Raw genomic sequence first — 27,572 nt, 5'->3', positions numbered from 1 at the left:
GTCTCCTAAAGAGAACATGGAAATTCTGGGCTTCCACTTCTCTTTTGTCAGCTGAGCGTTTGTGTGGGAAATCCTGTCTCGAACCATCCTAGCCAGGAGAATGGAGTCCTAACACCGTGGCAGTGACATGCCAAGTCAGTGCTGCCTAATCAGCACTGCTATGCTGGGCAGGGCGAGGTCCTGGCAGTGCCTGAGGACAGGGTCCCTGTACAACCTGCACATGTGTGTGGCTTCTTTCAGCGCCCAGGTGTGAAGTCTGAGGCTCTGGCATGCAGCAGTATGTGAACAACAAGTGTCTGGTTCCACTTAGGCTGAGAGCAGAGGTGGAGGGCAGAAGCCAGGAACACATGGGATGCTTTGTGCCTGCTTCCCAATCAGAGTCTTAATGACAGATCTCCAGAAGTGGCAGCCAGCTGTATCTGAATCTTCTGCTAGCAATGAGCAATGTAACAACATCACCCTTGTGTCATGACTCTTAGTGACATTCATGATACTAAACTCAACCAAATTGCTACTCATGGCTGATGATGTTTGTGAGACCCTGTGCATGCTGCCCTGGGCCAGCCCTGCCCTGCACTGCCCTGTAGCCATTTCCCTTCAAGCTGGTGTTGTGAAGATCCCATGGTTCATCACTGCTTGGCAGAACCTCCAGACATCATCGTGATTAGATAGTGCCAGAAACAGGGGACGTTGTGTGTTGGCTGCTGTGTGTCTCACTGGTACTGCTCTTTCACGTAAGGTATCTAGCCCAGCAGCAAGGTCTTGCACCACTACCATGAGACCTACCACTACTAAAACTGCAATGTCTGTAAAATAAGTAACTGCTTTATTATTCCTTTTTAGGAAATTTTGCGATCAAAATCAACAGCAATTAATCAAACAGCTGCCAGCGGCAAAGCATTGTGTAGAATCTCTGTAGAAATAATCAGTAATTTGTTGGTCTGCACATGACTGTAAGTGATGATTTGATTCTCAGAAGATAGATTTTTGCCTTCAAGGCGACAGGCCTAGGCGCTCACCTCTCTCACAGTTAAAAATTAAAGTGCAAATTGAGTAAATTATATTTGTTAACATTTAACTACTCATTAGAGATGCTGTCTGAAATTTGTTTCTCAGTCCGCATGGATGTCTGAAGTTATTTTTCACTGAAGCTGTCTTTTACCAATGTAAGGAAAGGAACTAGTTATTTTAGTGCAGGGATAGTCACCTTTGCCTGGAAAGTGAGGCATTTTTCTGCACTTGTGAGGCAGTTAACATGGTTACTACAAGATTAAAAGATGCTTGTTTTTCAGGTTTTCAGCCAACAGATCTTTGGTCAGGTGGGTGAGTTTCTGGTGTTCCTCATGTCGTCCTTTCCCACTCTTGCTTGTGTCCTGCACAGCAGTCGGGCAGGGGAGCTGCTCTTACCTTAGACAAGAATTAAAAATGCCTGAGCTACAGCCATCAGTGGGTATGTGGTGGGAGAGTGCAGCCTCTGACCTTTGCCTTTGCTCTGCAAGGTGGACTTCAGACCAGAGCAATCCTTGAACCTCAGTTCTGAGCACTGTGCAGGTTCACGTGGGCTGCCAGCCCAGCCTGGTAATAAGTCTCCAGGATACCTGCAATTAATGTGTGCCTAAAAAGGCTGCCTAGGGAGCAGTGCTTAATAGATTTGTGTATTTATCACCAGCTTTTTGTCTGCTCTTTTATCTTCTGGAAGGAGTAACGTCAGTATTTCATTGCCATCCACCTGTTCCCACTGAAAAGAGTCTTCTTGTCACTGACACTGCTGAAGTGCCTTTCCATTGCCAGTTGATGATCAGGGCTGGTTTATGCAGTAATTCAGAGCACCTTGTGCTTGTTAGAATGATGAGGAATTAGCCTTTCATTAACATCCACTTCCTGCTTTTTTTAGGCTATTGACAGCATTCATCAAGTGGGAGTCTACTGCTTAGCGCTGGTACCAGCAAACACACTTCCCAAGACGCCACTGGGAGGAATACACCTGTCAGAAACCAAGCAGCTCTTCTTGGAAGGATCACTGCATCCTTGTAATGTGCTGATGTGTCCCCACACATGTGTCACAAACCTGCCTAAACCAAGGCAAAAACAACCAGGTAAGATGAGTGAAGGCAAAGGGACCATGACTTAAAGCTGTGTACTCATGGTACTGTATGTACTGTTAATGCTGGTGAGAATTGGCTCCATTAGCTGTCACTGATAAATATTCCAGGTGTGTTAAGGACATCATTGGTTTTGGCAGAAGCTAGAAGTACCTTCACGTTTTTATCATTCTACAAGGCACTGAGGCCACACCTGGAGTTCCCTACAAATTCCTGCTCACTTATGTTCAAAAAGAATGAATGGAGACTGAAACAGATTAATGTAAAATCTCATCTTACTTGATGGCTGAGATTTAAGTAGAAATAGAGAGGAACAGGACCACTGAAACTGAGTAACAGTGTTGGAGGAGCAAATACTTAAACGGTGGTCATGAATTGGATACATCTCTGGATTTAGGCACTTGAATGGACATGCCTGGATTAGAAGCTGAATATTCCAAGGGTTATTCATACCAAGTGTGTCGGTGTGAGCTGAAATTCCCCCCCACCAACAATAACCAGGCTAGCTCAGTCTGGAAGCAAATGAAAAGCTGTATTTACAAGCAGAGTCTAAAATCTACAATGAAATGCAATGAATATGTACAAATATACAAAATTCACAACATTCACAAATATATACAATCAACAGAAAAAGCACAATTGATCTCCCTTTGCTTCCCCCCGAGGGGACCCTCCCAAAGGGGCCTCTCTCTCGCAGGAGCTTCCCCCCCAGACCCCCCTGGACAGAGAAGCAGAGTTAGTTAAGCAGAAAGTTGTTAACTTAGCTGCCAAGGTCAGTGTGTTATCTTCAGCCAGAAGAGAAGAAGAAACAGCAGCCAGACAGCCCAGCAACTGCCCCCACTGCCGAACGCAGAATGTGCCGAATGCCTACTTTGTTTTGGGTAATAGTTCTTAAACATTTCTATCTATCCAATGGAAGTGTTTAGAACAATTGTTATTTTGCTTTCTTACACCCAATAGTGACTTATTTACATTCTTTCACTTTCTCTGTTCTGAACTTTGCAAGGAAAAAGTTAAAAAGACAGTTTCAAACCATCACAGTCCACCCCTTCTAAACAATTCCATTGGCTGCTACTATCATTTATCTAATCTAAAATAATATCTACAACACTAGGTGAATAAAGACCATAGTCCATTCCGGCTATTTCAGATGTAGATGATTCAAAAGAGTCAAATCACAGGAAAAACAGCAAACAGCTTGTTTCCTCGCAGATGGAGCGAAGAAAGGAACAGGGACTCTCAGGTGACTCAGGGCTCTCAGGGTTCGTGCACTGTAGATCTCATGAACTCTCCTCTTGGGTGCGATGCTGTATCTGCGCAACACTCTGAATTTAACCTCTCTCAGCCAAAGTTAGATTTCTTTGTGGAATACACTGAATTTCACCATTTTCTTGCATCACCCAATAGGTGTGACCAGGACCTTCAGCAGAAACCACCCCTCGGACAGGTTTGGCCTCTCCTGAAGGAGAAAATACCCAAACAGTTTTGCCTAACAGATTCTTTTCTCTGATAACAGGAACTCTGTCACCTTCTTCCTTTTGCAACAAATCTGATTGGTCAGGTCCAGCTCGATTCACTGAACCTCTACTATTCACCAACCAGGTTGCTTGTGCTAAATGTTTCTCCCAGTTTTTCAAAGATCCACCCCCCATGGCTTTGAGAGTGGTTTTCAGCAAACCGTTGTAGCGTTCGATCTTCCCTGCAGCTGGTGCATAGTAGGGAATGTGGAATATCCACTCGATGCCGTGCTCTTTGGCCCAGTTTTTTACAAGATTGTTCTTGAAATGAGTTCCGTTGTCTGACTCAATCCTCTCTGGAGTTCCATGTCTCCACAGGATTTCTCTCTCCAGGCCAAGAATGGTGTTACGTGCAGTTGCATGAGGAACTGGATAAGTTTCCAGCCATCCAGTGCTTGCCTCTACCATAGTCAGCACATACTGCTTACCAGATGGAGAACGAGGTAGAGTGATGTAGTCAATCTGCCAGGCTTCACCATACTTGTACTTGGACCATCGGTCATCGTACCACAAGGGCTTGATCCGCTTTGCCTGCTTAATAGCAGCACAAATGTCACAGTCATGGATGACTTGTGTGATAGCATCCATGGAAATGTCAATGGATCTGTCACGAGCCCATCGGTAGGTTGCATCTCTGCCTTGATGTCCTGACGAGTCATGGGCCCACCGAGCTAAGAACAGCTCACCTCGGTGTTTCCAGTCAAGATCAGGATCAGGATCAGAGTTTGTGTCCACCTGGGAAACTCTTGCAGCTAGATCTGCCTGATGGTTGTGTTGTTGTTCCTCTGTAGCTTTGCTCTTAGGAATGTGAGCATCGATGTGTCTCACTTTCACTGGGATTCTCTCAATGCGAGCAGCAATGTCTTGCCACAGATCTGCAGCCCAGATTGGCTTTCCTTTCCTCTGCCAGCCATTCTTCTTCCAGTCTTTCAGCCAACCCCACGAGGCATTGGCTACCATCCACGAGTCGGTGTAGAGATAAAGCTTTGGCCATCTCTCACGTTCAGCTATGTTAAGAGCTAGCTGGACAGCTTTTACCTCTGCAAATTGACTGGATTCTCCTTCTCCATCTCTCGCTTCTGCAACTCTGCGCGTTGGGCTCCACACTGCAGACTTCCATCTCCGCTTGTTTCCAACCAGACGACAGGAACCGTCTGTGAACAAAGCATATCTCTTTTCATCATCAGACAGATCACTGTAAGGAGGAGCTTCCTCTGCACGAGTTACTCTCTCCTCTGGAGGTTTAGCACAGCTTGTGCCTTCTGGCCAGTTTGTGATCACCTCCACCAAACCAGGCCTTTCGAGATTTCCCATTCGAGCTCTCTGTGTTATCAGAGCCATCCACTTAGACCAGGTAGCATCTGTTGCATGATGTGGTGAAGAACCTTTGCCTTTGAACATCCAATTCAGAACTGGCAATCTAGGAGCTAGAAGAAGTTGTGACTCAGTTCCAATCACTTCAGAAGCAGCTTTCACTCCTTCATAAGCAGCTAAAATCTCTTTCTCTGTTGGAGTGTAGTTTGCCTCTGAGCCTCTGTAGCCACGACCCCAGAAACCAAGAGGACGTCCTCGTGTCTCCCCTGGAGCTCTTTGCCATAAGCACCAGGTTGGACCATTGTCACTCGCGGCCGTGTACAGAATGTTCTTAATGTCTGGACCAGTTCGGACAGGTCCCAGACCCATCGCTTGGACTACCTCTCGCTTGATCTGGTCAAAGGCTGCTTGTTGCTCAGGACCCCATTGGAAACTGTTTCTCTTTCGAGTCACATCATATAGAGGTTTCACAATCTGACTGTATCCAGGAATGTGCAGTCTCCAAAATCCCACTATGCCTAAGAAACGCAGAGTTTCTTTCTTGTTGATGGGATTTGCCATGGTGGAGACTCTGTTTATCACATCCATTGGGATGTGACGGCGACCATCTTGCCACCGCACTCCCAGAAACTGGATTTCCCTGGCAGGTCCTTTTACCTTGTCTTGCTTGATAGCGAAACCAGCTTGCAAGAGAATGTCAAGGATTTTATTACCTTTCTCAAAGACTTCTTCAGCAGTCTCACCCCAGACGATGATGTCATCGATGAACTGAATGTGTTCTGGAGCTCCACCTTTCTCCAAAGCATCATGGATCACTGCATGGCAGATGGTTGAACTGTGAATCCACCCCTGGGGCAAACGATTGAATGTGTACTGAATGCCTCTCCAGGTGAAAGCAAACTGAGGCCTGCATTCCTCTGCTATGGGAATAGAGAAGAAAGCATTAGCAATGTCTATGGTAGCATACCATTTGGCCTGCTTGGATTCCAGCTCATATTGGAGTTCCATCATGTCTGGTACAGCTGCACTCATGGGTGGAGTTACTTCATTCAAGGCACGGAAATCAACTGTCAGACGCCACTCTCCATTCTGCTTTCTCACAGGCCAGATTGGACTGTTGAAAGGTGAATGAGTTTTGCTGATGACCTTCTGACTCTCCAACTGACGAATCAAGTTTTGGATGGGCACCAAAGAGTCACGGTTGGTTCTGTATTGTCTGTGATGCACAGTTTGAGAAGCAACCGGCAGCTTTACATCCTCTATCTCATGTTGTCCCACAACTGCAGATTCATCTGAAAGCTCAGGTCTAATGGACAACTTCAATTTTCCTCCATCAATTTCTACAGTTGCTATTCCAAAAGCCCATTTGTAACCCTTAGGGTCTTTAAAACGCCCTTCTCTCAGAAAGTCAATTCCCAAAATACAAGGTGCATTAGGACCTGTTACAATAGTATGTTTCTTCCACTGCTTCCCAGTTAAGCTTATATCAACCTCTATCTTAAACAACTCTTGAGATCCACCAGTGACTCCCTGAATAGTTATAGATTCTCCCCCTTGATAATTTGATGGTATTATGGTGCACTGAGCTCCTGTGTCAACCAAGGCCCTGTACTTCTGAAATTTTGAAGTGCCAGGCCACTGGATGTACACATCCCAATAGATTCTGTTATCTCCATTATCCCTTACCTCCCCCTGGCGGAAGGCAGGGCACCCCTAATGGTGGGGATTACATCCACATGTACAGCTGGCACAACGTCCAGCACCAGAATTAGGATCACTGTTGGAGCTATCAGAGTTGTTCTGGGAAACTGAGGAAGCGACAGCTACCCTCCTGGTATTGCTACCTCGGGATCTGCCCCTCTGCAGCTCCTGTAACCTCTTGAAAAGATCAGAAGTTGGTTGACCATCCCATCTGTTCATGTTCTCACCAAACTGATCACGCAGAGTTATCCAGATACTGCCACGTGATTGCCTCTGCTGTCTGTTTTGGTTTGACCTATTCTGGAATGGCCTTCTTGGAGCACGTCTGTTTCTGACAGCTGAAACTTGTATCCATCTGGAGGAAGAGGAATTAGAATCATCCCCCTTCATCAAGTTGGATATGGAGGTTTTAAGTTCCTCCTTCAGCTCTTTCATGCAATTCTTCATTTCTCCAGACAAAGTTTCAATGGCTGAAACCAAAGAAGTACGTGCAAGACTATCCTCCAACTGCCTCATTTGGTCAGTGAAATGGCCAACAGTAGGAGGCACTCCACCATAATTTCTTGCCACAATCCTGCTTGCCAGAATAGTGGCATAATTAGGAGGAGCAAGCTTAATGAGCTTTTTGGCAAGGCCTGTTCCAACAGGAATTTCATCAGGATTCAGAGTCTTATGATCTCCATACATTACTTCTCTCACAGCAAACTCTCTCAGACGCTTGATTCCCTCAGCTATTGTGGTCCAAGGCTTAGGGTTCCATGGTAAATCATCTCTGCTGGGGTACCTCAGCGAGACTGCCAGTAGGAGGCGTGCCCACAGAGAAACTTTACCAATGCACTTGCCTAGATGCCTGTCTATGCCTGTATCCTTTGAGAGCATCCCCAACTGAGAGGCCGACTTGTCACCTACCACCAATGCTGGGGCTCCCATATCAAAACACCTGGCTAGCCAAGACAGGACTGGCTCATTATCTCCTCTGATGTAATCCTTCCTCACATGTCTAATTTCCTGTCTGGGTGCATTAGTTGACTGTATGTCATCCTCCTCCTCATCATCATCATCATCCTGAGGTTGCTGTCCCCATAATCCTATTTTAATCCTCCGTTGAATTTCTTTGAGTTCAGAGGCTCTGCCAGCAGTTGCTAATCTACTAGGGTCTACATCCTGACCTACATCTCCATCATCCATGTGGGGTCTCAAGAGGTCTACCAGAGTTTTAAGGCTAACCCTCTCTTCCTCATCAGAAGGATCTTTCTTAACAGAGGGACCCTGAGTAGAAGGACCCTCATCTCCATCTGCACCATCTCCTGCAGCATCTGCATCTCCTCCTGCAGCTCCTTTACGCTTTCTGCTTACAGTGGCCACCAAATTTACTGGATTGGTTTTCACATTCACAGCAGAGTTGGAAGAGCAAGTAGCCTTATGTCTTTCTTGACACAGTGCTATCAGTAGCCATGATATTCCAAGAAGCAATTAAGATTAAGGCTAGTACAAGATATCTAGGGTACCACTGGTTCCAAGGACCCTCTGTAGTTGTAAGAGGAGTAACAAACTCATATGTGTCTGCTAACAGATCCATAGTTGAGTTACCATAGCTTCTTAGCCCAATAAGACCACAACAGCATTCACCAACATTCAGTAACTTGTTCTTAACCCAAAGAAATGACTTATATGCCACATATCTCACAATCTTGTCTATCATGCAGGAAACAGCCCATCTGTAAACAATTGCACCGATAATAGATGAAATAAAATTACTCAAAATCCAAAACAGCTTCATTTTGCTTCCTAATCTGAGCAGAAATAAATCACAAGCAATCGAGCCCCGAATTGGAGCGCCAAAAATAAAAAAAGTGTGTCGGTGTGAGCTGAAATTCCCCCCCACCAACAATAACCAGGCTAGCTCAGTCTGGAAGCAAATGAAAAGCTGTATTTACAAGCAGAGTCTAAAATCTACAATGAAATGCAATGAATATGTACAAATATACAAAATTCACAACATTCACAAATATATACAATCAACAGAAAAAGCACAATTGATCTCCCTTTGCTTCCCCCCAAGGGGACCCTCCCAAAGGGGCCTCTCTCTCGCAGGAGCTTCCCCCCCAGACCCCCCTGGACAGAGAAGCAGAGTTAGTTAAACAGAAAGTTGTTAACTTAGCTGCCAAGGTCAGTGTGTTATCTTCAGCCAGAAGAGAAGAAGAAACAGCAGCCAGACAGCCCAGCAACTGCCCCCACTGCCGAACGCAGAATGTGCCGAATGCCTACTTTGTTTTGGGTAATAGTTCTTAAACATTTCTATCTATCCAATGGAAGTGTTTAGAACAATTGTTATTTTGCTTTCTTACACCCAATAGTGACTTATTTACATTCTTTCACTTTCTCTGTTCTGAACTTTGCAAGGAAAAATTAAAAAGACAGTTTCAAACCATCACACCAAGGCAGAAAAGAAGTATCACTGGCAGCAGAGAACCCATGTGAGGTGTGCTCCTCATTTAGATCTGCTTGGAGAAGATGAAGCCAGGCCTACCTGTCATCCAAGCTCTTTCTTACCCATCAATCCAATTGTGTGTCAACAGAGCTGTGTTCAAGATTTGGTGCTGTGGATAGCAATGAGGAAAAGATGATGTAATGCAAGAGTACAAAGAATTGTTACCCACAAACAAAGAGTTTTCATTTCACTTAGCACACTTCTGCTTTATTCTAGAAATTGGTCCTGCCTCTGTGATGGTGGGGAACTTGGTCTCTGGAAAAAGAATTGCACAAGCCAGTGGTAGAGATTTGGGGCAAATAGAAGATAATGACCAAGCCAGAAAGGTAAGCTAAGCTTTTGTGATACGGCTTTTGTTAAACTACTTAGCATCAGGACATTTGGTGGTGCATCGATTGTATAATTGTGACTACAGAACTTGTTGAAGGATTTGTTTAATTCGTACTAAAATATTTCAGAACCCCTTTTACTGATAAATACAGAATAGACTTGAGGGGAGTTCACTGCATTTTGTTTGTATGTATTTTTTAAAAATAAATTTACATAAGACAACAAAGCAAACATGGTGGAAAGGTTTAATAGAGCTTCAACCCCAAATCACCCTGGAGGACAGCTCTTCACTAGTTCAAGTGGAGTCCAAGGGATTTTGTTTGCATGTATGGCCCTGAGCTAAGTTGTTGTTATTTTGATCCTATAAATTGCGTTGAATTTTACTTCTTTTAGGGGCTTATGTGAGTCATTACATTAGTAAGTTCTAAACTGTGTAAACATTTGTATATCTTTAGTAAGAAAAAGTGAGGGAGTTAAAGAGTTAAAAGCGCGCTTAAATGCAGAGAGATCAGTAACAACTGGTTTGTTGCTTTGAAAGTAGAGGTGGTAATAGATCATAGTCCCAGCAGTGGCTTCACTTCCAGAGAGGCTGCTGCTACAACGCGAAAACACCTCACTATAAGTGTGTGTGACAGCAAAAGAATGAATTTATCTTTGGTTCTGGATAGAGATGTAAAATGTAGCATAGAAATGAGAAAGACACAGCTAAACTAGCCAGAATAGTTACCTGGGTTTTAAAGTGAAGAAGTTGTTTGGAGTCATGACCATCGCTCTGCTTTATTTTAGTTCCTCTTCCTCTCAGAAGTGTTGCAGTGGAGAGCTCAGACCACTCCTGACCACGTGCTCTACACTCTACTCAACTGCAGGGTAAGAACCTCAGAGCATTGCTCTGCCAGGCTGTTGTGTGGGAAATGGCACACTGGCGTTTCAGCTGGCATTGCACCTGTGGGTGCTGTGGCTGAACCAGGACCTTTCTGTTTCCTTTCCCTTTAATACTCAGCAGTTATATTTAATGTTTTCTGAAGCAGAAAGGAAAAGAGAATAATTATTGCCAGTTGTCAAAATACAGATTGCTTCTGTATCAGACAGTGTACCCTACACATTTCTCATTTCTTTTTCCACCACATACATGTTGTGGGTGAGCTGACACTGCAGATCTCTTTCAATACCAATCACTCCTATAGCAAAGAGGAGTACTTGATACTGCTCACCAGCCTGATTTCCAATTTGAAAAGCATAGACTTGGCAAAGCCCAAGCATTTTCCCTAAGTAAAGCAATGATTATTGGTTTTGAGATCGGGCCACCTGAAGATGGTGTAAGACTGGAGAAAGGAAGTGAAGAGAAGAAGAGGTACGCCCAGAATCCATCCAGGTCTGCAGAGGATCAGTAATAAATCTCTCTGTGTTGCTTCCATGAGGTGCCAGCCTGGCACAGCATTTCATTACTTATCGCTGCAGAAAATGAAAGTCAGATTTTCTGCCACAGTACATCCAGACAAATCTGTCCAAATGGGGAAACATACATTGTGTGTGAGGGTCTCCAGGAGAGGAGGGATCTGGAATAGTGGCAGGTGTTAGTACCCATCTTGAATTTTAGTTCTGGTTTGTAGCTTTTCCCTTTCGGTCTCCCATGCACATTGTCTGACATGTTGTTCTAAACCGGCCAGGCATCCTGCAGGGGATGACTAACAGAAACCCACTGAGATGAGTGTGTCCCTGGCACCCCAGGCTGTTTGAGAATTTGGAACATTTCACCATTAGTGAAGTGCATTGTTTTTAGTCTGTGTCATGGATTGCAACAGCTTCACATTGCAGGACACCTTCACGTTGCAGGACACCTCATATAAAGGCCCCAAGGGAATAGTTGCCTGGTGCGTGCCCATGGTGCTTGTCCAACAACAGGATTCTGCTTCCCTGCCTTTCCCTGGTCCACATGCAGCACATGCCAGAAGTCTTACATGTAAACAAAGTTTGCACATCTTTACAGGATTTGCAGCAATTCTCTTTCTCTTGAAAGAAACTCCAAGTTGAAGCACATTCCTGCTGGCCGGTCTACTGTGACAGGAACAGCCAGACCTCACGTCACTCTGGCCATAATCATGGCTGCTCAGATGAAACTCATCTCTAGTCCAGTATCAGTATAACTTTACATCTTCAGAAGCAGCTTTCTTAGTGAAATTATCTCCACATTTTTCAGAGGACTGATTAAAATTGCCTGAGGATGTTGAAGCTAAGCCCTCACTTGGTCCTTTTTATTTTCAGCTAGGTTGTCCTCTTTGTTGATTATAATAAAGGTAGGAAATGTGAAGTGATGCCTGGTAACATCCCACTAGTTCCAGTGCTAGACACATCAAACTGCTCTCTCTCTCAAGTTTCTGGTCAGTAAAAACTGCAGTGCTGTGTTGGGTGCTGATGATGGACAGAAATCAACAAGCAGACCAAATGCTTGTTGTTCCTTGCCCAGTTAGAGCAGAGGGTGGGGAATACTTAAAAAAGGTAGACCTTGTTTTCTCTGCAGTGCTGTCTCCCTGGACAGTGATACTGTATCCTAAGTGTGCATCTTTTTCCTCCTTTGATCCTTTTGGGTTGGTGCTATTAGAAGTGCTTCAGAGGGCCAAACTGTATCACCTTGGCGCTTTCCCTTTTTTTTTCATGCTGGCCAGAGTGACTCAAGTTCAACAAATGCCTTTCTTCTCTGTTTCATTTATATGTGTGTGCTTAGCTTTTGTTCCAGACTAATTCTTTTCCCTGTCACAAAGTATTGTTTTCTCCTCTGTCTTTTGAAGTGTTTCTGCTGTGCTATTTGGCTTTGCTCCAGTGTGCAGACGACAAAGTCCAATTTCCAGGATTGCTTTCCACAGAGCCTCTAGATTGCTGCAAAGACCTTAAAGGCACTTTCCTGGCTGCAGCAGGAATGCTGCGTGTGTAGCAGGGGAAGTACAGAAGCTACAGAAAAAGGAACAGAGAACGTTCCTCTGCTTTACAAACATGTTTTTTCCTTCCAACTACAGTTTGGCATAAGACTGAAGGTTTCCATGTTTAAGTTGATCGCATGACATATTGTGGTGGCACCTCATGCAGCAGCTCCTAAAGTGCAGAGGAAAACAGGAGTTTCAGTGCATTGTGTTCTCTCCTGTGATGTTTCCCTTCCTCCTGTGCAGGGAACAATAGCCAACTCGCTAACGTGTGTCCAGCTACACAAAAGAGCTGAGAAGATAGCTGTCATGTTGATGGAGAGGGGACATTTACAGGATGGAGACCACGTGGCTTTGGTTTACCCACCAGGTAAAGAACTGCCATGTTCACTACCTTGGTAGTCCCAAAAGTTTGCATTGGTGGCATTACCAACCTATGAAACTGGCAAAATACAAAGTCTCTGCCTTGGTACATGATGTTGAACTTAATCACACATACTGAAGATAGTTTCTCTTTTGCACATGTGCAGGGATATTATTTCCATGGGATCAGATTAAGATTAACCTTTGTTTCTAAGACCTGTCTCTTACAAGTGGTCAAACTTAATTACTGCTTTGCTTTTCATTTGCTGGAAATCTACCATTTTATGAACACAGAGTTCTGCTAAAATACTCTGTTTTGCTGAGTGCTCTTAGACTTGCCTGCTGAATTCCCTCTCGGAAGTGCAGTACCTAATTAGTAATCCTTTTTTTTTTTTACAGTAGAAATATGATGAATAAATGCAGATGATTAAGAAGTACCAAATTATTGTCACTATTTTCTCTGTAGATCTTCAGCCTAGAGACATCTCTGTGCTTGGATTTTCATCCTTTGACATACAAGCTTTTAAGCTTGTGTTAACTGATACCATGCCTGGAATTATTTCTGATCTAGTGCTGCTCTTTTATCCTTAGCATTTCACGTGTGTTGGTGAAACAAACAGTCTGGTTTAAGGTCTGTATTGTGATATTTGGGTTTTAAGGGATGTGAGATACTGGTTAAATCTTTATAGGAGTAATTTCTTGGCATTAAATATGAGAAAACCTCTTCCACAAAAGAAGACTGCTATTTCGAACTTCAGGGTTTATTGTCTGTATTTCCTTTCCTATGAATAAAGCACTTTATTTAAGGAACACTAACCTACCAGTACTGCAGGTCCATTTCCACTGAGAGGATGAAACATCCCCCATTGTCATCTTATCACAGCCTGGGTACAGCACCAGGAAGTTATCAAACAACAGTGTTCAAGGGACTTTTGTGCTGCTGTCTGTTCAGCCTCCTTAGATAGCCTGAAGTGTGCTGTCCACAATTTGTCCCCTGCAGTCAGTATTTATATAGAACAACACCTGATTTTATGTTAGAAGCAGGATTTTAAAATCCTGATTCCTTTTTTTTACTGTAATATTTCAGGCAGATAAGTTAAAGCTGCATATATAAGCTTAAAAGGAACATGAGAAGGTTTTTAATGAAGCCGCCAGATGTTCTTTCTGCGGTTGATGGGAACAAGCATCATCCTACCTATCTCTTTGCTGGGGCACCCCTCTTGTAGACTTATTTGTCTCTAAATGTAAATTCAGGAAGATAATTGATCTGTAGAAATCAGTCTTTTTAACAGATTACTTCCTGAAGAATGGAGTTCATCTAAATTCTAGTATCTGGCTGCAGCTTTGTGTGTCACCTTTGTTTTTTCTTGCTTAGAACAGTATCATTGAATGGAATCAGTCAAGCTGAACAAATACTGACAACAGGCTGGAAAAGAAGTCTGTTAAAGGGCTTAGTTGCTCATTTAACCTTCCAGGTCGACTTCCAAGTAATAGTTATGCTGACATCTGCATCTGTGATTAGATGATTTGATTTTCAGGGGAGAATTTTTGTTTTGTTCTTCATACAGGAATAGACCTGATTGCCGCATTTTATGGATGCCTGTATGCAGGCTGTGTGCCAATCACAGTTCGACCTCCACACCCCCAGAACATAGCTACCACGTTACCTACAGTGAAGATGATTGTGGAGGTGAGCAGACACCTGAAAGTCCACAAGCAGATACAGTGTGCAATGGATTTAGGCATCTTTAGGAATGGAACTTAAGTGAATGGTAGAGTGTGGTGAAGAGTTGTGTTCCTTCCAAAGGTCCAGGACTTCAGTGGTAAAATTTAGTCAACAGATGGCCACTGATTTCCTTAGGCTGATCACTGGAAATTCAGTGTTCAATGAAACGTTTCAGATTCTTTAAAGAAAAAAATACTACTAGCAATATTTGCACAGATTCTCAAAGTTCAGGAAAGGAAGAAAGATGCTGTTCTGACAGCTTCTCCTCTGTACTATCTTCAGTGATTAACAGTGCTCACATATGTGTTTGGCAGAATATTTCCTTAAGTAATTGATTTTCATAATCAGCAAGAAACATTCCTGTAGTCGTTACTCATGAAATTTCAAAACGGGCAAATTTTAAAGGAGAATACCTTCAGCATGTCAACTGAAATTCAGTGCAGAAGTTCACCATTTCATTTCTTAGTGCAACTTGCACAATTTCTGGTTTAGAGCTACTTTTGCCAGTATAAGAAGAGCTCCCTGTGGTTTATTACTGACACAGGAAATGGAAATGTGTGACTAACATAAAACTGACTTAAGGTAGTAATTTTTTTTTTTTTTATGTCAGTTCAGGTTTTGGGCAATGTGGAAACATTGTTTATAAACCAAGATCTATTACCATCACAGAGGAGATGTTTTGGTCAGTCTACTGTGCTGGCAATCTGGGTTGATAATTGTGTTGGAATCTGGGTTGATATTGTGTTGGAAAAGTCACATTCTCACTCTTAAGGTGCCTTTGGTTTCATTACACTGATCTAATCCAAGTGCAATTTTCATGTAATTTGCAAAACTCACGTGGCTTTGTGCGCTTTTTGAGCTGCATTTTTCGTGCATCTTTCCGCCTCCTGACCAGAAAACATTAAGACTAATAAAGCTGTGTCCTCTTCTGGCAGAAAATAAATCCCAGTCCTGCTGCTTTTCATGGGCGAATCAATCAGTATCCCACTGTGATATTACTTCTTTCTCAATCCCAGGTGAGCCGCTCTGCCTGCTTGATGACTACACAGTTAATATGTAAGTTGCTGCGGTCACGAGAGGCAGCAGCAGCAGTGGACATCAGAACGTGGCCTCCTGTCCTAGATACAGGTGAGCACCGAGGCTAGGGGGACTCTGTTGGTCACTGCCTTTGTCAGGCACTCCGAGCTCTGTCTGCCCTGGCAGTAACCTACCACATTGTCCTCCTCTCTTCTCCCCAGATGATTTGCCAAAGAAGCGGCCTGCCCAGATCTACAAACCTTCTAATCCTGACACACTTGCCTATCTTGACTTCAGCGTCTCCACAACCGGCATGCTGGCAGGGGTGAAGGTAAGGGCTGGGCACAGTGGCATTCCTGCAGTCATGCCTGGCTGGCAGGGGGTACACTGCTCCTCATCTATGACTACTGTTCATTTTTGTTCTAAAGATTGAACTGCTTCCTGCCTTGCAGTGATTATTTGATTCCTTCACATTAAATTAGATCTTCCATGCTCAGTGCGATGCTGTGTGGTGAGTTAATCCCCTCTCCTGCTTCTCCAATTGAAATCTTCTTTACAATACCACGTGGATAACCCACTGGCATGTCTGCCTGCAGCATTCTTCAACTGATGCATCTCTCTTTTCCATTATATGAAGAAAATATGAGACTTAGTTATCCTCTTGCTACTTGTTCAGTGCCCATTCACCATTTCCTCCTCATTGTGACTGGCCATTGGTTTTCAATATTCTCTTCTTCATGCAGTTAAGGGAACTGTTGATATCTCTTATATTCACCTTGTACAATACAAGAGTAGGCAGCAAGAAATGCATTGAAAGATTTGTTTGATAAGCTTAGGCATCTTGAGCTCTTTAAATCTCTGTTCTGCTGTTTTCACCAACCCTCCATCCACAATCCATCAAAGCTGTTTCACCTAGCTGCTAACTTATACATTACTGCAGTGTTGGTTTAACCCAACACACAGGTAAAGGTAAAATCACTCTCCTATTCCTACCTGTGATTTCCTTACTCCTCCATGTTGCATATTATGTATATGTATAGTATTATGTATACTTCTGCAATCTCTGCAGGCATATCACACTCCTAGCATTTATTTTATTCCCTTGATATCACCCATCTATTTTCAGAAGCTGTCAGCACGCTTTATGAACAAAGAAAGCATCATTTTGCCAGTTTTCAGATGAACAAGTTGAAGCACAAAGCAGTATAGTGACCAGCCCAAGGCTGACTGATGGTTAAATGGCTCTGCTGGCTGATGGTCACATATTGGATACTCCTGGAAGATTTGTTTCATCATTAACTTTAAATGCCTGCAGACAGAGACCACTCCTTGGGCTCCTCAATAATCAATGAGAGAAGCAGGGACTTTAGGCTGTAATTCATCTGACTCACCTGAAATGTCTGGTTTTGAACGGCTGAGTGTAACGTAAGGCTTCTTCTCTTCTAAAGCAAACCTTAAGGATTTTTTCAGATGGAGTTATCCATATGAAATCAGGTCTGAATTCCACCTTCTCAGGCTTGGGGAAATGACTGCTACTATGCAAAATCAAGATTGGGAAAGCTTCAAAGATAGTCAAAGGCACAGCAAGTCAGCAGAGCTGTTCCTAATACAGCTAAAGGGAAATCTGGAGAAGTCTGTCAAGGAATTCCTGATTAGCTTCTGATATCTAGGTCACCAAGGCTCCAGATCACTGACTCAGCAGGTTTATGTAAACAGTTACCATCTGCTAAATCATCACCAGTGGTTATTTACTTATAAAAGGATCATAAAAGACCCCAAGGCTTGTATTTATAATGTAGTGGTGCTGAATGAAAAAGAGATAACTAAAAACCTTTGGTGGCTTCTGAAAGGCTGATAAATGTTATGTAATCACTTTGGAAGTGGTTTACTGTAAACTTTTCCAATAGCTTGCACCCAGCATGGTGTAAACTTCACAGAAGAACACAAGTTCTGGACCTGTAGAGTTCAGTTTTTAATCCTGTGTGAAAAACTGATCTTAATTCAGCAGGAGTAGAAGGTATCTGCAAACTGTGGACACCTGTTTTCAGCTGTTTCTTTTGCATCACTTGGAACATGTCCAGCCCCTGTTATGGCAATGGAGAAAAAAAATCACTTCTGGAGCTTTACTCCCCTGTTTACCTTAAGACCAATTTAATTTTACCTTCCAACTGCCTGTTCCATTCCATTGACTCTAACAGTATATAAGGCAACTAGCTTGGTATGTGGCAGAGATCAAAAGTTAGATGTGTGCAATCCTGTCTAGGCTGTTTCCAACATGGTTACCTTGATGTTAACAGAAAGGACAAAAAAGAAAAGATGCAGTTCTGTTCCCACTGCAAACAAGGATTTGTGAGTGTGGGAAACACCTCAGGACTTGCTTTCTGCTTGTTTTACCTTTGAGAGCTTTCTTACCAAGCTTTTAAGAGCCTTTGACTCCATTAGGAGCTGGGTAACACATTACAGAATCCTGCTACCTTTATTGGGGATCTTTATCACTGAATGATTAGGTCCTTAGAACCCTTTTGCATGCACAATCCTCCTCAGTTTAAGAGGTGTGTTGATGCATTCAGTCATTGTATTATGAAATAGATACTTAGGAATATGTTACTGATGATCAAAATATTTCAGTCAGATGCTAAAGTCGTTCAGTTGTTCCTCTGGAAAGTTTGGCTGCTGTCATGAGCTGTGATACAGCTTGGAGCACATCTTTAAACCTCTCACAGCTTTCTCCCTAAATCACTTTGAACTTATTCATTCTGTCACCCCTCCCCTTTTCACCGTTATTTGGATGCCCTCTTGAAGAGAAGTTCTGTTTTCTTAGATATAAATTACGTGTGTGTTTACACTGAGCACAAAGTCAACATTTGTTTGCACCCTGTAACTGCTTCAAGCACTTGGCTCAGTGTGACGATGAGCCTTCCAAAGGACACAGTTAATCATTGTAATTACTTTGCTCTTGTCTTTCAGATGTCTCATGCAGCCACTAGTGCCTTTTGTCGTTCTATTAAGCTGCAGTGTGAACTTTATCCCTCCAGAGAAGTTGCTATCTGCTTGGACCCCTACTGTGGACTTGGGTTTGTCCTCTGGTGCCTCTGCAGGTGAGGTTTCCGTTGTGCTGCAGCAGCACAACCCGGGTGGTGTGAGTGATGACAGAATGGGAGGAGCAGACAGTGCCTCTGAGACTGACACAGGCAATAGCAGAAAACTACGTGGAGAGTGCTCTAGGAGAGTATACTCGCAGTGGGGCGTGGCTGAAGGTATTTAAACTTGGGAGTGCAGAGCACCAACATAGCTGCTCACTGAGCTCCTGCTGTCTCTGCAGAGTCTGACTGATTTTTGTGTTGATGAAGGCTGCACTCTACCACTACTGCCTCACAGAAGCAGTTTCCTCTTTTTCATTCTGTAATCTGAAAGCATGAGTAGGTATCAGGGACTTCCTCACTTGTTGAGCTTAGAGCTGTAATTTTTGCAGACACATGGAAGTGTGTTTTCTTGCAGAAGGATACTTCTAATGGCAGTAGCAAAGCCATCAGAAAAAAGGTTGTGAAATACAAATCAGCTTTCTCAGTTAATGCAGAGGTTAGCAAGTTAACACTTCTACTTAATACTCCAGGCAAGTTACAGTTCAGCACTGAAAGTAGTGCCATTGACTTTTTAATTTCCTTTTTTTTCCTTTCTTTTTTTAAAGTTAGCTGGGTTGCTGCAAGGGGGAAGAGCTATGGACTGTTAAGCACATTTTTGTGAAGGCATCTTTGAGTCACAGTAGTCTGACATCTTTGCTCCCCCCACAGGAAGATCTTTGATCTTGGCAGAACGGCTGATTTTATTCACCAAAATGAAGACAAACCAGAGCAATAAAAGCACTCTGGATATGCTTTTTACCCATTTACTAAATTCTGGAGGGAAGCAAGTCTTGGTAGCAACTGCAACAATTAGTTCTGAGCAAGTATTGTTTATTTAAAAGTAGGCTATTGCCCTGGTTTCTTGCCCTTTCAAAATACTTGTTATTAAATGGGGCAAAGATTAACAGTATTCTCTTATTCATTCTTGATTAGTCTTTCTTGATTTAAACTGTACTCAGCCTAATATTATTTCAGATTTTACATGCAGATAAGCTTTCTTCTTTTGCAGAATCATATCTCCATGTCTGATATCCCCAACACAGAAATAAAAATGTTGAGACTGCAAAAGAACTCAGAAAACCTTTCAGGAATGTTGAGATTTTAATTAAATCACTCCCTTAGATCCTTCCCAGTACTGATAGTATTCAGCCTTTTTGGAGGAAAAGGGTATGACTGTCAGCAGACTTTCAGGAGAAAGCAATCAAGGGCTATGCCCCTTTGTGGCTTAAAGAAGGAATAGGCAGTTTTATATCATTTTCAAAGAAGAGAGGGGAAAGCAGGGTATTGAGGAAACAGATCACACCAGCAACACTCCAGTCTTGTGAACCATAGTGTCAATCCCTTCTTTGCCTCTGATCTCCTTTTCTTATAATCACAGGCTCCTTGAATTCTGAATGTCATGTAGAGGTAGCTGACATCACACACAGCTCCATTATTTCCACTTACAAACTTAATTTCCATTTCATTGCTATTTTAGCAATGACTCCTATTTGATGTGATAGGAAAAAATTAGATTGTTAGACGTTTCTCTTCCTAACTTAAAAGTTTACAACTTCACGTTTTATTTCTTGTAGTTTAGCATATCCAAACCCTCACCAGCATTTTTGCGCTCACAGAGCAGAAGGCCGGTGGTGTCCTGGGCTGCATCAAACAAAGTTTGGGCAGCAGGTTGAGGGAGATGATTCTGCTGCTGTACTCTGCTCTGGAGAGACATCACCTGGGGTACTGTGTGCAACTCTGGAATCCTCAGCACAAGAAGGGCATTGGAACAGGTCCAGAAGAGTGCCATAAAAATAATCAAAGAACTGAAACACCTCTCCTATGAAGAGAAAGGCTGAGAGAGTTGGGGTTGTTCAGCTCAGAGAAGAGAAAGCTCACAGGAGACCTTATTGCAGCCTTTCAAAACTTAGAGGGGGCTTCTAAGAAAGATGGGGACAGTCTAAGAGAGAAGGACCTGTTGTGACAGGAAAAGGGATAGGGTTTTAAACTAAAAGAGCAGAGATTTAGACTAGATATAAGGAAAAGTTTTTTACAATTTATAGCAGATGCTTCATCCCTGGAAACATTCAAGATGAGATTGGATGGGGCTCTGAGCAACCTGATCTAGTTGAATATAGCCCTGCTCACTGCAGGGGGTCATAACTAGATGACCTTTAGAGGTCCTTTTCAACCCCAAGTGTTCTATGATGCTATGATTTTACAGCCCAGATTTCTACCTGAAGGGGTCCTACAGTACCTTTAGGCTTGTCTGTCACCACTCCCATTGAGCAAAGGAACACCTCTGATGGCACATGGCAGTGAGTCATTCTTCCATTTTTGATCAGCTAGGGGCTTTGGAGACCTGAACAGAAAGTCTGCATTTGAGGGGCCCAGCAGGAAGAGAAAGAAACCTCCTCTGCTGGGTGCAGTTTAAATGACAAGTACATTTGAATCCCTTTATTAACTAGCCCAAAGGAGGCACTGAGTAAGGAATGAGAGAAAACTAACCTTTTACCCCATTGTAGGTGCTTAGGCCTTGTGGTGGCCTGCTCCACTGTGCTGCCCCAGAATGCCCCATTCTGGGAGGTCAAAGCTACTTAGGAAAGCTGCTGGAGCATGGAGCCAGCCCTTTGGTAAGTGTGGAACATATTGCATAGTTTTGCAAAGTTTTTTATTTCTTAAAGATTTATTATTTTATGACCTAAAGGGTATAAAATAATAAAGACAAGAAACCTTGCAAAGCAGAGCAATACATTTGTGAAAAATGGGATTTCCCACGTTCCCTCTGAAGTGGCTGCATGCTCCAGCAGGGTTTCCTTGGGCCCTTTGTCACTGAACAGCACTGAACACAGGTGTGGCAGGAGTCATCAGCCCCATCACGTGAGTGCACAGACCCCAAGCTTCCTAATTTTAACAGGCTTTTACTAATAATTCAATAAAAGAATACATTCTTTTCCTGGATTTCTCTTTAATACTCTTAAAGAAGCCTAAAAGCCACATCAGAAGAAGATCATTCTGACCTGGGAAGTGAAGGATATGAACACAACCATCTCTCGTGTGTTGCAAAGTGCATAACCGGGGCAGGAGGAATGTAGAGGTGTGTCTGCCCATACTGCCCTGTGCCCATCTCCCCTGGAACCTTTAGCCAGTGGCAGTTTGTGGTAGAGATAGTTATTTATTTGTGGGAGAAGCAGTAATTTGTGGGAGAGGCAATTTGCACGGCCCATGAAGTCTAGAAGGTTCAAGAGCAGCTGGAGGTTCCGTGGTTCACCTTGATGTGCAAAGTTCTGCAGTGCTTCGACAGACTCACTCTGCAGACCTGCCTGTAACGTGAGGGAGTGTCAGGGGCAGGAGAGGTAGTGCTGAGGCAACATCTGAGTGGTGCCAAGTCTGACTAATGACTTCCAAATACAAACTGGGCTTTAATGAACTGAGCCAGACCCACTTAGCCTCTTCCTGCGTTAGGATGCCTCAAATGCAGGTGCTGCCACCAGCAGAAGTGACACTGCTGTCTGCACCCTCCAGGTAACCCCAGGCTGGGTGTTATTTGTGCAGGGCAAGATGGCCAGCTCTGTTTTTACTCCAACACAGAAACTAGCCAGAGGTTTAAAACTTACTCACCTGCTTTAAGTATTGAGGTAAGGAGCCTCCTTGAGCACTCCACATTCCACCAGGTGTCTGATTCTCACTCCTGGTGCTGCCAGGTGATGTGTGTGTGCTCAGGAGCAGTTAACAGCATGCTTCCCAATGGGAATGCATGTATGTACAAGACTCAGCAGTATCTCCTTGCATCCTGCTATGAAGTGAGAAACAGCTTATGTCACTTGAGAAGGACAGCAGAAGTAAGGGCAGTGGCAGGGCAGTAGCCTGCCAGAATGCAATTGCAGGTTGCAGTTGCCATTTGTCAGTGTTTATTGCCCTGATGAAACTTCTGGAACCATAATGAAACCTCAGACTTTACTGTTAATCTGTCTCAGCACAGCATGGGGTAAATCTTTGGTTCAGTGGAACAGTTAAGTGCCAAGATCTCTTTCCAGGCATCTGGGGTGAGAGTGGCTGGAGAGCAGCCAGATGGAAAGGGACCTGGGGGTGCTGGTTGACAGCCGCCTGAACATGAGCCAGCAGTGTGCCCAGGTGGCCAAGAGAGCCAATGGCATCCTGGCCTGCATCAGGAATAGTGTGGCCAGCAGGAGCAGGGAGGTCATTGTACCCCTGTACACAGCACTGGTTAGGCCACACCTTGAGTCCTGTGTCCAGTTCTGGGCCCCTCAGTTTAGGAAAGATGTTGAATTGCTGGAGCATGTCCAGAGAAGGGCAACGAGGCTGGGGAGAGGCCTTGAGCACAAGCCCTATGAGGAGAGGCTGAGGGAGCTGGGACTGTTTAGCCTGGAGAAGAGGAGGCTCAGGGGTGACCTCATTGCTGTCTACAACTACCTGAAGGGAGGTTGTAGCCAGGAGGGGTTTGGTCTCTTCTCCCAGGCAACCAGCACCAGAACAAGAGGACACAGTCTCAAGCTGCGCCAGGGGAGGTTTAGGCTGGAGGTGAGGAGAAAGTTCTTCACAGAGAGAGTGGTTGGCCATTGGAATGTGCTGCCCAGGGAGGTGGTGGAGTCACCATCCCTGGAGGTGTTCAAGAGGGAATTGGACATGGCACTTGGTGCCATGGTTTAGATAGTCATGAGGTTTAGGGTGACAGGTTGGACTCAATGATCTTTGAGGTCTCTTCCAGCCTTCTTGATTCTATGATTCTATGATTCTATCTCCATATGCTGCCAAAACAGCTTGCCAGGCAGTGGAACAGGTGATCAGATGGTGCTGTCACACCAAAACACATCCTGGTGCCTTTGACTGGAGTATCCTGTCCTTGGGCAGCCCTTGCCTAGTGCAGGCAGACAAGGTTCTTCACTTCCTGCCAGAAGCCAAGGCTTCATCCACCACCTGAACACTTGGGTTTCCTCCTCAATTCACAGTCCCCTAAAGGAAGGCAGCCTTCTGAAAGGTGATCTCCCTCCTTAGCTACCACTGCATTTCACTCTGCCTCTGTACCTGAGAAGTCATTGTGACAGGACGATGTAGGGATGTTCCATAGTCACTCTCTTTTTTTGTCTTCTTTTGTTGCCTACTCCATCTTCTAAAATTGGTGGAGACTGATAAACAGATGTCCAGGTCTGTCAGATAGTCTCTCCAGTTCTTCACCCTGCTGCTCTGCTGTTTAATTCCTGAGGGGTTAGGAAACTCAGAAGAGGTACCAGCAACATCTCAATTTTGTTCTGTCTGTCCAGAGCATTTGTTTTAGTCAGAGTCTGCTCATAGGAGTGTTTGTTTCCCTTAGTCTGGAGAATATGTGCTTATTCTGCACCCAAATCATCATGCTTTGCTGCATGGTTGTTGGTGGGAGGCTAAGAGCAAACACAAAGACAGCACAAGTTGATAGGAGAGGGGGGCAGTTCATCCCCACTCATTAGTGTTGCTGAAGGGGCAGAAGAGTCTGTGATGTGAATTTGTATTGCCAAATTCCACCGGTTTGGACCATTTCCTGGTAAAATGCACTTGGAAGCAATTTCCTATGTTTCTGCTGCAAGCAATGCAGTTTTCTCCTCCTGGGGAGTTTCTGGGGGCACTTCTCAGTGCAGGGATAAAGTCTGCACTTCTGATTTTGGTTTTTATTTTAGTATGTTCTGCCCAGCAGAGTAAGTGGTACATAAGGTGGCTCAATATGATTCTGAGTAATAATTCTCCCACCTTTGACCTCCTGGTAGCTTCTTCATTACTGGGTAGATTTTTTTCTCTCCTGATTTTGGTTTCATCAACCAAAGGAGTTCAGGGACAGAAGGAAGGGTTTGATGCCAGATCTTTGTGTACTCTATTCATACAGGTTAGAGAACATCCCAGGCTCTTACTCAAGTGGTTAAAGCTTCCTGTTTGTAAGAACCATGCAGACAGATCACACACCTTGATTGTCTGCAGGGCCCTAACTTTTGGTCTTCTCTGAAAAACTTAATGGGATTGCATGAGAAAGAAAGAGTGAATTAATATTTACAGTAAAAACTGTTCCTGCTCTCTGGCTGGGTTTCATCTGTCACTTGAGCTCAGAGCATGCTCCTTTCAGGTTTGGGTAACTTTGCCAGTATCTCTTTACTTTATGTGAAGCACATGCTCAGGGTTCAGTCATACTTTACTCTGGCTGCATACGAGCAACATGAAAGCAGAAAGCTTTCACTGGATGGTAAATGGAATTATTTTAACCCCAGCAGAGACCTAAATTATTTGGATTATTAACTGCCATTAAGGCTGGATTTAGGCAGCCTTTATGGCTTCATCATACCAAGTAAAGCCATCCAGGTCACACACACCCTGTTCTAAACTGGAAAGCTGTCATCTGGGTTTGGGGGGAGTAGGGGCACTCACCTAGGAGCAGCTCATCCTAGGTGAGCAGCCCATCTTCAAGAACTGCAAAGGTGTATATCTTATTCCTGAGGCAGATGCTACAGGAGTGCTCATATCCATGTTCCTGGTCCATATTCCTGCTCATAGTCCTGAAGAGAAGGTTCCATTTCATGGCTTACCCTTGGCACTTGGGTTTGAAAAGGTCAGGTTTACCTTACCAGGCTGGTGTGTCACAGTTTCATGTCACAAGTTACTTTCTCTCATGTGCATCATAAATCTCTGGTTCTCAGAACTTCTGTGATTTGGGAGAGTTACACTGTGACCCTTCCAATTCAAAATATTTACGACTCGCAAATAAAGTGTGAGAGGACTGTAAAGTGATAGGAAATCTGTCTGGCTGAGATGGGTGAACAGCGTAGGACCCATAGGAAATGAAGACATCAAATTTCGAATATTTTTTTCCCTTGGGGAGAATCCTAGGTACCAGAGAAATTAGCTCTGACATAATCAGTTCCTTCAGGGACTCTGATAAGTGTCTTTTCTCAATAGTTATGCTCAATGGGTATCTAATAAACAAGAAATGGAGAATATTTGGGGTTTAAAAGTTCATAAAATTTTCACAGAAGAAAGCTACAAGGCAGAGAGAGTAGTTGGCCATTGGAATGTGCTGCCCAGGGAGGTGGTGGAGTCACCATCCCTGGAGGTGTTCAAGAGGGGATTGGACGTGGCACTTGGTGCCATGGTTTAGATAGTCATGAGGTTTAGGGTGACAGGTTGGACTCGATGATCTTTGAGGTCTCTTCCAGCCTTCTTGATTCTATGATTCTATGATTCTATGATTGTTAAATTTACTCCCTTGAAAATAATTGCAAAGCTCTTGCTTGCCTCAGCAGGAGAATGGTGATTTCTATATTAGTAATCAAGTGCTCTTTTAATCAAGGTATCTTAAAATGGTAATTGCTCAATTATTTGTCAGCAACACATGAGTTTGTTGATATTATGATAGCATTTATTAGCACCATTAATAACCAAGTTGTGTTGCTCTCTTCAGCACAGTTCTACCAGCAAGGTCTGTTTTGGATGAATTGGTGTTCTAGCAGCATGTTCTGTCTGCTTGCTTCAGGGCTCCTCATGGAGTCAAAAGCCAGAGTCAGAACTGATGTAAAAGAGTTGTGCCTGTCCAGCACTGTGAAGCATGGCAGGGCTCACCCTGTGCTGTGATAAGCTCTACCCAGTGGCCCTCAGCCTGCAGGCATGGGGGGAAAGGCACTCAGTGTGTGTTAATGACCCTTGTGTCTCCACAGCGTTTATTCAGGACACCAGTCCATTCTGATCCCTCCCTCAGAACTGGAGACCAACCCTGCTCTCTGGCTTCTGGCCGTGAGTCAGTACAAAGTGAGAGACACTTTCTGTTCCTATTCAGTCATGGAGCTTTGTACTAAAGGACTGGGCTCACAAACAGAGTCACTGAAGGTGAGTGCTCTGCTGTCCTGCACAACCTGTCACCGGCGTGGTGGTGCTTGAGAGCCTTCCCTGCCATGAACAGCTGTGCAAAATGTCACCAGAGGGCAAGTGCTGATCCACAGAACCAGTGCAGCTCCTTGCCAAAGGCTGTCTATGAATATCAGCCACTGTCTTTCAGCTCACAAGGCTGAACACCAAGGAAAGGGTTTTACTTACCTAAGCTTTCTGATCTGTGTTGTTGCCTGTGTTGATAGGCAAGTGCTGGCAAACAGAGGTGTGAATGCCCAAGGGACCCAGGGGGTATTACGTTGTGTATTCTGTTTTATGAATTCCCTGGGGATAAGAAATACAAGTTTGGGGTTGGCCCCTGCAGTTAGAAAATCATGTACCTAAAAAGTACTGTATTTACAGTGTTGTTTTAACTGGATTGACCTCACTGTATGGGGTGGTTTGATCTTCTTTTGTTTCCCCAGAGTTAAAAGGCAGGCAGCCATTTACAATTCTGAAATCATCTGGAATTTCCAGTATGCTACTGAAACAAATTAGACCTAATCATTTCCTAATCAGTTTTTCCAAGGCTAGACACTACTTCCTGTTACCTGTTATTTACTGGCTTTCTGAATGAATGTTGGGAAATGGCATTCCTTCCCCTCATAACTGGCACACCCATCTCTTCCTACATGCACACGTGGCGATGGGAGGCAAGTGTCTGCTCTTCCACTGTCACCTCAGGAGCAGTGCAGACTGCACCGGCACCATAGCCTCTGGCTGTGCCAGCACCTCCACTGTTCCTCTTGAGCCATGATAACTACATAACAGACTCCAGCACTGCTGGCTGCCTTTGGTGAGTCCTGCCTGCCTGTGGCCTGTGTGACATTTCTCCCTCTGTTCAGGCACGGGGACTAGACCTGTCACGTGTCCGCACCTGCGTGGTAGTGGCGGAGGAGCGGCCTCGGATAGCTCTCACTCAGTCATTCTCAAAGCTGTTTAAAGACCTTGGTCTGCATCCACGGGCTGTCAGCACATCTCTGGGCTGCAGAGTTAACCTAGCAATATGTTTGCAGGTAAGATTTTTCACTCCTTCAGCTCCAAGCTTTTGTAAGAAGAGGGTTTTCAGAAGCATTCATTACATTTCCTTTGGCTG

The 27,572-nt window shown here is 44.0% G+C and overlaps 1 protein-coding gene across 1 annotated transcript in view; it reads left to right on the top strand.

Annotated features, from left to right (window-relative positions):
- DIP2C (disco interacting protein 2 homolog C) overlaps positions 1-27,572 on the top strand; it is a 235,832-nt gene that overhangs the window by 192,733 nt on the left and 15,527 nt on the right. Inside the window, exons 23-32 of the mRNA XM_054389931.1 lie at positions 1,895-2,096; positions 9,342-9,451; positions 10,242-10,322; positions 12,617-12,740; positions 14,302-14,423; positions 15,476-15,587; positions 15,698-15,807; positions 18,444-18,574; positions 26,269-26,437; positions 27,322-27,492. Coding sequence (XP_054245906.1) covers positions 1,895-2,096; positions 9,342-9,451; positions 10,242-10,322; positions 12,617-12,740; positions 14,302-14,423; positions 15,476-15,587; positions 15,698-15,807; positions 18,444-18,574; positions 26,269-26,437; positions 27,322-27,492 — 1,332 coding nt within the window. The remainder of the gene's footprint in view (positions 1-1,894; positions 2,097-9,341; positions 9,452-10,241; positions 10,323-12,616; positions 12,741-14,301; positions 14,424-15,475; positions 15,588-15,697; positions 15,808-18,443; positions 18,575-26,268; positions 26,438-27,321; positions 27,493-27,572) is intronic.

Source organism: Indicator indicator, chromosome 20 (genome assembly GCF_027791375.1).
Source record: "Indicator indicator isolate 239-I01 chromosome 20, UM_Iind_1.1, whole genome shotgun sequence".
Lineage (NCBI taxonomy): Eukaryota > Metazoa > Chordata > Aves > Piciformes > Indicatoridae > Indicator > Indicator indicator.
This window is presented reverse-complemented; position numbering and strand designations above follow the sequence as displayed.